Below are 9,831 nucleotides of genomic sequence, written 5' to 3'. Positions count from 1 at the left end.
GGGGGCTCAAGGGTCAGAACGAGCCTATAACTAGCCTGTAGATTGACAGTGGGCCTGCCTAGGCCTAGGGGGAGTGCTGTTATTGCCCATGCCCGGTGGATCCCCAACAGGCACAGACAAGACTTCCTCACACTCAGGGCAGGTGGTAACAGGGTACCACACAGCGCTGGATACCCCCGGGAAGCGTCACAGCTCTTGAGGGTTATGTTAAGGACTCCAGGTCGGCGCATCGGGAAAGCAGGCCAAAGAGAGTGAACGTTTGTGGGTCTGCTGTCCCAAGAATTCGATGGTTACAGGCGATGGTCGCTGAACCAAAGTTACGCCCATGCACAAGTGGGATGTAGCCCACGAAAGCTTATGCTCAAATAAATTTGCTAGTCTCTAAGGTGCCACAAGTACTCCTGTTCTTTTTGCCCATGCACTGTGAGTCTGAGCCCTGTCCTTGGCAGTTCTCGGAGCATGGGCCCCGGGCACAGTCCCTGTATTCTGAAGGGTTTCTGGTTTGGCAGCATCATTTCAAAGGGCTCTAAAATCGATGTGTAGCCCCTGGTTTTATTTTAGCAGCATTGTCAAGTACATTCGCCTTGATCAATGAGAGGGAAATGGAAAGACTCTACTAACCTGTTAGTATTTCAGCCATGCTGAGCAATGGAACCGAGTGCAATCTCAGACAAACAAGTTGCAGAGTCATTTGGTCAAGGGATTTCTGACATACCCTTCCTCTAAGGTGAGCTGCTCATTGCATTTCCAGATCCTTATTTTGGATGCAGAGCTAGGAAATATTGGAGGGTGATGAGTGAGGGGGAATGTGTGGGGCGGGGGGGAGACAGGAGACGGGGTTGGAACTCAGCAAGGGGAGGGGGAATGAGGAAGATAATGTTGTGCCAATTTTAAAAAAAGGCAACCAGGGTGATTGGGTATCGATAGGCCGGTTGTCCTGACAACAATCCTGGCCGAAATACCAGAAAAGCTGAGCCGGGGTTCAACCGATAAAGAATTAAAGGCTAGCAATATAAGTAATGCCAGTCAACGTGGTCTTATGGAAAACCAATCTTGTCAAACTAACCTGACTTCACTCTTTGAGATGACAAGTTGGGTTGGCAAAGGCAACTGTGATGTGATCTGTATGACATCAGTAAAGACAGCCAAGAGAGGAAGTACAAGAATCAATGGTTGGAAGATGAAGCCAGACCAATTCAAATTAGAAATAAGGCCCATGTTTTTAACAGTGGGGGTGATTGACCATTGGAACAAACCAATGGTGGATTCTCCATCTCTTAATATCTTCGGATCCAGACTGGCTGCCATTCTGGAAGATACTTTAGCCAAACACAAGTTATTGGGTCCAAAACATGGGTAGCTGGGTGACATGCTATATGGGAGCCAGACTAGAGCTCCTAATGGTCCCTATGGTCCCTTCTGGCCTTGAACTTTATGACTCGTGGATAAATGGGGATGGGAGGTAGGGGAGAGGATTGAGGGGGGAGGGTGTGTTGGGCCAGGGGAGGGGAGAAACACTGGAAGGGGGACATGGGTGTGGATGGCAGGGGGAGGGGCTTGTCAGCTCCACATTCCCTTATCCGGTGTGAAGCCACCACCCCTTTCCCCTGTCGATCTCTCAAAGCGCAGCCTCACATCACAGCAACAGATCTGATCACAAGCTGCTCCAGCTGATCTCTCCACGGCTCAACACAACTACGCCTCATACAGCAAACCCGTTTGGAGCACATGCAGACAAAGGCTGGAATTCAAATCTGTGGGACACACCCCAACAACACCCTATTCTCTTAGCCCTTCCTCACACCTCTTGATTATGGGTAAGTAGATTTCAGAGTCAGAGGGGACCAACAGATCCTGTAGCCTGTATAACAAGCCAGAGAATTTCTCCAGTCACTTTTGCATTTAGTCTAATAACAAAAGCATATTCTGGTCTTGATCTGGAGACATCAAGAGCTAGAGAATCCCCCACTTCTGTTAGTGGTTTAAACTTTGCACCCCCACTACTGACTCAGACACGATGGCTATTGCCCACTCCAGGAATCGGAGTTAAAGTCGTGTTGCAGTGACATGGGTGTACTTTAACTCTCCACTGCAGGGTTTTCAGAGGTTTAAGTTTAATGACTTTCCTCATTCTGGAAGGGCACAAGGCACCTCTGGACAACCTTAACTCTGCTTTCACAAAGTTTGGGGGAATTTAATATATGTGGTAAAGAAGTAAAAAATGGAGAAGAGTTTTTTTTTTTTTGAAGTTAGGAGTTATATGCCCTCCAACTCGTTCCCTTTGAGGTTAAGAGTTTGACGTTCTTAACAATGTCCCAGTTGTCCTAAACATGGATTTAAAATCCCATCTACAGAAGTGTCCTGGGAGATTTCACCGTCTTGCAAGAAGGGTAAATAATGAGACACCAGAGACGGCCACTTTTATACAAGGCACAACATACACCAAACAGGAAGAAGAACTAGGACATCCAGACTGAAATCTGCTTGTTGAAGGAAATCAGCTACATGGAGAGATTACATTAGAAGATGGACAGTAGAACCTCCATCCTAAAGAAAGGAGTCCTATCAAACAATTCCAGCTTGAAATAGACCTGTTTTAGAGGTGAATCAACCTTCATTACTCTTTCCAGTTAAATCAGAATTGCAGATGGACAAGAGTGAGCGGCTGATAAAGTCCATCCTCTCTTCTCACTGCTGTGTTTTACATTTCAGGAGGGGGATCTGCCTCCCTGAGCTGTTGAGAAACTTAGTGCTACATAGATGCTAACAATGTTTTAGCTGTATAGGTTGAGCTTTGCATAGCCTCTTTACTGTGCACCCCGCTCCCCAAGGCAGGTTTGGAAATCTCAGCCTGAAGAGTATAATTTGGAACCATAGAAATAGCTAGATCAGATGAGATCATTGATCCACCCAGTGTAGTATCCTGTCTCCAACCATTATATGCACAAGCTGCTTAAGAGGTAGGTGCACAGCGCAGCTTTCTTCCAACCCACCCATTTAATTAGCCATTTAATTGTCCTATACAGTAAGGGAGGGGGATTTATTTCCCTTTTCAAACCTCTGAATTTTATCTTTGGTTTGTTTTTGAGTTCTCAATCGTGTAACTCTGGCCATTCCGGTTCGCCATGTAAATGCTCGGTCCTTTAGAATCACGGTTTCCTGCTCATGGCTTGCCTTCTGCAGACCAGGGCAGCATGGGGTGGGATCAAACAAAACGCCCTTGCAGAGAATACATTGAATGGGCTTTCCAAATATTTTAATGTTCTGGTTCTCAAACTTTTGTATTGGTGAGCCCTTTCACACAGCGAGCCTCTGAGTGCGACCCCCCCCTTATAAATTAAAATAATATTTTAAAAAAATTTAACACTATTATAAATGTTGGAGGAAAAGCAGGGTTTGGGGGTGGAGGCTGACAGCTCGCGATCCCCCACATAATAACCTTGTGACCCCTTGAGGGGTCACGACCCCCAGTTTGAGAACCCCTGATCTAGAACATGACAAATTCATGCAGCTAGATGAAGCTGACCAATTTTTTTAAAGCCAACACAAAAATAAAATAAAAGATTTTTATTGTGCATTGCTTTCCATGCAGTTCTTCACACTGATATAACCTGTACTTCTATAGCATATGAATACCAAGCCTGATATTGCGTGTCATAAATTCAGTGTCCATATAGAATGACAGTGTCTTTAAGCTGCTGTTCGTGGAGATCAAAAATCTGTTACAGAGATTGAGTTGTCTGTCAGTTTGCAGCTTGGGTTGCATTCCTCTAGTGACCTGCAGAAGACGTTAAAAAAAAGAAACTTATGGCATTATTTGCTAATGGTGTATTAATCTTGAAATATATTTTTATGTTCTCTTCCAGGGGATGCAGGATTTTCTTTAGCTACTACCTATGGCCAGTGCAGACTGGGGCAATAAAACAGCTACAGAATTCATCCTACTGGGATTTGGGAATATCCCTGAGCTGCAAATTCTTCTCTTTCTTCTTTTGTCAGTGATCTACATTGTGACCATGGTAGGGAACATCCTAATCATTACACTCATTGTAACTGATCAGCACCTGCACACTCCCATGTACTTCTTCCTGGGGAACTTGTCCTGGTTGGAGACCTGCTACACCTGCACCATCCTGCCCAGGCTGCTAGCCAGTCTCCTGACGGGGGACAAAACCATTTCTGTCCAGGGCTGCCTTACACAATATTATTTGTTTGGTTTATTTGGAGCCACAGAATGTTATCTCTTAGCTGCAATGTCTTATGATCGTTATTTAGCAATATGTAAACCACTGTACTATGGAGCCCGTATGAATGGCCGATTCTGTGTCCTGCTAGCAGCTGGGTCTTGGATAAATGGGTTTTTGCCTATTACCATAACAACTTCTTTGATGTCACAACTGACTTTCTGTGGCCCCGGTAAGATTGATCACTTCTTTTGTGACTTCAACCCAGTGATAGACCTCTCCTGCAGCGACACCCGCCTGATAGAATTTTTGGGTGTTGTCCTGTCAGGTGTATGTTCACTGCCCCCATCTCTACTGACTGTAACATCTTACATTTGTATCATCACCTCCATCCTGAGAATCCCTTCCACCACTGGGCGGCAAAAGGCCTTTTCAACCTGCTCCTCTCACCTCATTGTGGTTACAACTTTCTATGGGACCCTGATCATTGTTTATCTCCTCCCCAAAACTAAGATACTGCGAGACCTGAACAAAGTGTTCTCCATCTTCTACACTGTCCTGACACCCCTGGTCAATCCTCTCATCTACAGCCTGAGGAACAAAGAGGTAAAAAAGGCCCTAAGAAAAGCAGTCAGTAAATTTATGGCTTTCACAAGAATTTAGAAACTGGTAGGTCATTGTTTTAGCTGTCAATGAAATGGCAATAAACTGTGGAGATTTACTGAATGTGGGAAACGGATCTTTCTGTTTGGTGTTGTGTGGTCATTTCTTCAGAATAGCTAGTGATGACTTGTGGCAAAGAAGAATGGAGTTGCTAACCCAATAGAGTGAGGAAAATCAAGACTTCTCCAGGGTCAAAAAAATTAGGTGATATCCTGACCCTGCTGAAATGAATGGCAAAACTCCCATTGACTTCAATGGAGCAGGGATTCACCTATTAAAATAACACACCATTCAAATGTAATTTACCCATTGTACCCACTTTATATAACAATTGTTGTGCACAGTACAAATAGGCTTGGAAGCATTAGATTTTAATCTGTAAATATCAGTACATGTTGATTTCACCATGCACACTCAAACTGACTAAAAAATATTTCGATAGAAAATTATAGAAAGCTACAGACTGGCAAAGAAAGAAAAATGCAGCTTGAGAACATACAACAATTTGATTTAAGGCTATTTACTTTGTATGGTTTTGCATGTGCTGGAGACAATTTGTGTTTTAGCAGTTATAAAGCTTTAACCCTAATTTAACCTCACTTAAAAACTACTCGTTTGCAAAGGTCAAACATAAAAATACACAAGTGTCACAGCACTCTCTTACTAAAAAAAATTGCTGCCTTTCTGATTTTTACCATACAATTATCAAATAAATCAATTGGAATATAAATCTTGTACTTCCATTTCAGTGTATAGTGCAGGTGTCGGCAACCTTTCAGAAGTGGTGTGCTGAGTCTTCATTTATTCACTCTGATTTAAGGTTTCGTGTGCCAGTAATACATTTTAATGTTTTTAGAAGGTTTCTTTCTATAAGTCTATAATATATAACTAAACTATTGTTATATGTAAAGTAAATAAGGTTTTTTAAATGTTTAAGAAGCTTCATTTAAAATTAATTTAAAATGCAGAGCCCCCAGGACCGGTGGCCAGGACCCGGGCAGTGTGAGTGCCACTGAAAATCAGCTCGCGTGCCACCTTTGGCACGCGTGCCATAGGTTGTCTACCCCTGGTATAGTGTATAGCACAGTATAAATAAGGCATTGGCTGTATGAAATGTTCATTTGTACTGACTTTGCTAATGCTTTTTTGTAGCCTGTTGTAAAACTAGGCAAATCGCTAGAGGAGTTGATGTACCTCCTGGAAGACCTGGAACCACTGGGTTAGTGTACTCACCAGGGATGTGGGAGGACAAGGGTCATTCCCCACTCTGCCTGATGTGGATAATGGATTTGAACTTGGACTCCCATCTCTCAGGTGAGTGGTTAGGGTGCTGCTTAGGGAGCTTGGGGTGGGGACGAGGGGCAGGATGTGTCTCCGTCTCTCCTGTCAAAACTCTTCCACTTTGTTAAAATAATTAAATAATCATTGGACCAGGGACTTAAATGTGGCTTTCCCACCTCCCAGGTGAATGCCCTAACTACCAGGATATGGATCCACACACTCTTTCTCTGGCCCAATGACCGTTCAAATGGTCTCTCGTCACAGAGCACAGAGATCTGAAACCGGCCAGAGAAATGCCTGGAGATTTCTTCCTCTGGAGGGGGAGTCCCCAGCCAGCGCAATGTCAATGGGTTGTCTGACAGGGACAACAACCGAGTGCTATCATCAGTCCTGAGTGGTGAAGCAAGGTCAACCTAACTCTTAGCTGCAGACCTGTGGCCCATGGTCCATGCAGCAAAGATCTCACTATTTGAACTGAGACAAGAGAAGTTGGTCTGGGAGGTAATAGCAGGCCAGGGAGACAGATGGAGTGCAGAAGGAATGAAGAGATTAAGGTGATGCCTGACTGGTACCGTATGAAGTCCATTGCCTTTCTCTCTTTCTCTCTTTTTCTTTCTCTCTGAACTATGTTATTATCTCAAGGGCATTCCTGACAGAATTACTGACTGAGGGATCGTGGGGGAAGAAATGCATTTGGAAGAGGGATCTGAAGGAGGGAAGAGAGTTTGCCTGAGCTCCAGGACAAGGGATGGCCATTTAGGTGGAGGCTGCCGCATGGCAAAAGTCACTAGTCAGAGAAGGAAACAAAGCCGTCATAGCAGCAGGCAGAACACACTGTCTGAAGAGGAGAGAGATGAGCAGCCAAGTAGACGTCAGGCAGTAAAAGGAGGGGGCAATGGAGTGCTGCTAACATTTAATCTGGGGCTCCCCCAAAGCCATTCCTCATTAGCTTCTGGAGCTGGTAGCAACTGCAGAGGAGACAGATGAGAAATCCTCCTATTTGTTAACCGCCTTGTTACTCGCATGGCTCTAACCTGGGATTTTCATAGGCAGGGGACTGAAAATCCCAGACTGAGAGGCGAAAGGGGAAACAGAGACCCAACATCAGATAGCAGAGCTGGGAACAGAACACAGCTCTATGGATGCCCAAGCCAGTGCTTGTTTGCAAGGACTATGCGGCCACACATTTTAAATGCATCTTCTAGCCCATTAGTAGGTAGTGTCACTAGGTGACGGCACTTCTGTTAAGAACAAATCCTTGGGAACAGTGCTGTCTCATTGCTAAAATGGAAGCAGAATGCTGTTAGTTCATGGCATATCACCGTGTTTAACTTGGGTCATTTGAAATGGGGTCGGTGGGTGTGTTGGCAAAAGCAGTACCCCCCGGCTGGGATGCTGAAGAGTTCCTTGGTTATAGTGGATTATACTGGGAAGGGAGAGAGCTGAACTGAAACTCTTCTTCAGTCATTGTCACTGAAATGCAGAGCCAAGTAAAAGGGAAGAGTGGGTGACACGAGGCTGCAGGTTGTCATGTCCTACTGCCTGGATGAGAAGATGCTGGAGATGAGAGGTTTAAAAATCTGTGGAGAAAGCAACTACCAACAGAAGAGCCCCTCCCATAAACAGAGGGGAATCAAACTGCTAGCTTAGGAGTTTTTAAAACAAAATCTAGAGGGATATTATTTAAATTAGGAATGGAGAGGAAGCTGCCAGGGAGAGAAGTCAATCAAAGATGTGCATTAGGAAGGGTGAAGATATCTGATAAGTGGCTGAGCTGCAAACAAAATACATAGTCGACTCTATGATGAAAACAAGATATTCTACTATATGACTGGAGGAGAGTAGCAAATAGAGTGAGCTGCTTGGGAATTGTCCATCATAATGCTTTTTCAACAGGAAATGAAGTTCTGGCTGAATCAACATTTTCCACAGGAATTTCAGCCAAACATTTTCAGGTTTTTTTTTTCCTGAGGGAGAATTGGAACGAAATATTTTGTTCTGGATCAGGAGGATTTAAAATGAAAATGTCAGTTTGTCAAACCCATTCAAAGCATTTTATTTCACGGCTGTTGGCCATCAACGAGCATCCAACTGAGCTGCCATGACAATTCATGGGAGCTGTAGTTTAGATGCCTCGCTCCTTCATTCTCCTCTATGGGCTGGGCTCCTGGGTTGGACTACATCTCCCATGATGCAATGAGGACTCCCTTCTGGTTGAACCATTAAAAAATACATAGATTCCTAGGCCAGAAGGGACCACTGTGGTCATCTAATCTGGCCTTCTGCATAACGCAGGCCATAAAACTTCCCCCAAGTAATTCCTATTTGAATTAGAGCAGATCTTTTAACAAAAATCCCAATCTTGATTTTAAAGTGTCAGTGATGGAGTATCCACCACAACCCTTGATAACTTGTTCCAATGGTGGTTTACCCTCACTGTTAAAAACGTACACCTTATTTCCATTCTGACTTTGTTCAGCTAAGTTTTCAGCCATTGGATCTTGTTAGCTGTTTCTCTGCTAGATTGAAGAACCCATTCTCACGGGTTCCCCCCAGGGTGCCACCTGGAACTGGGGTACCACTGAACCCTCCTGACTCACCAACCTGGGCTCCCTTTACACTGTATTGCTGTGACGGGCCCTCAAGCCCCCTCCAGCACACATACAGATAGGGACACACCCAACTGCAGCTACACACAGATGCTGAAATCAGCTCTGCATGGGAAGGCTCAGCTAAGGCACCTCCCAACTCCTAAGGCACACATTGTGTAAACCCAACATTATACCCTCTTACACTGCACAGAGAACTGTACAGCATACGTTCATGAAATTCACCCCCTCCCTCAATGTGGAGGAAGATATGCAACAGCTTTATGCCCCCAGTAACATACTAGATAGGTAGGATATGAAATAGCAAATTCTCACCCTGAGTGATAAACTGGCTGGCAGACTCTTAAGACACAAGCTATCTTGGTTTTGCAGCTTGGGTTTCCCAGAATTTCAAACACAGGCTAGGAATCCCTTAGCCTGGGACCATCACTTCCCTCCCGTTCAGTCTTTATTCCTCAGGTGTTTCCAGGTGTGGTGTTGTAGGGAGAGTGAGGTACCATCATGATGTCATTTCTCCCCTTTTATATCTTCTTCCCACTTTCTGGAAAGCTCTTTTGCTGTGACCTGGGTCAAACAGTTCCCATTGTGTAGTGCTTTCTCTGAGAGGTTTCTATTGTACACAGTTCCTGGGGTAATCCTTGTGCTTGTGTGCATTTCTTAATCCATTAACATTGTTTGGCCTTTTTACTGTTTGTAACAAGGCGGTCTGGTTCCCCACCGCCCCAGAGAGGGACGAGCCCCTCTGGACGCCAAAGTGGGCGGAGCCAGTGGAGCTTGCGCCTGACTCCCAGAGGTCAGGGCGCAGGACAGGAAGTACAAAAGCCCAACCCCAGAGCTCACTAGAGGCCCGGCCGCTGGAGAAGCCAGACGCCTGTGGCCTAGTTCCCAGTTGGGAGACTCCTGCAGTTTCCGACCGACCCGAGGACTGGCCAGACCAGCCAACGCCTGTTGCCAACCAGACCCTGGGGAAAAAATAAAAAGGAGTCATATAAAAAATGGAAACTAAGACAGATTACAAAGGATGAATATAGGCAAACAACACAGGAATACAGGGGCAAGATTAGAAAGGCAAAGGCACAAAATGAGCTCAAACT

General features: G+C 44.9%; 1 protein-coding gene across 1 annotated transcript; it reads left to right on the top strand.

Moving 5' to 3' along the window:
* The first annotated feature begins 3,896 nt into the window (after positions 1-3,896).
* Positions 3,897-4,847, top strand: LOC135886044 (olfactory receptor 11A1-like). The gene has a single exon (XM_065413935.1). The coding sequence runs from the start codon at positions 3,897-3,899 to the stop codon at positions 4,845-4,847; it is 951 nt and encodes a 316-aa protein (XP_065270007.1).
* Positions 4,848-9,831: the final 4,984 nt, after the last annotated feature.

This window comes from Emys orbicularis, chromosome 12 (genome assembly GCF_028017835.1).
Source record: "Emys orbicularis isolate rEmyOrb1 chromosome 12, rEmyOrb1.hap1, whole genome shotgun sequence".
Lineage (NCBI taxonomy): Eukaryota > Metazoa > Chordata > Testudines > Emydidae > Emys > Emys orbicularis.
This window is presented reverse-complemented; position numbering and strand designations above follow the sequence as displayed.

Excerpts from the sequence above, each read along its gene's own strand:
- LOC135886044 (XM_065413935.1), top strand. The coding sequence starts at position 3,897 with ATGGCCAGTGCAGACTGGGGCAATAAAACAGCTACAGAATTCATCCTA.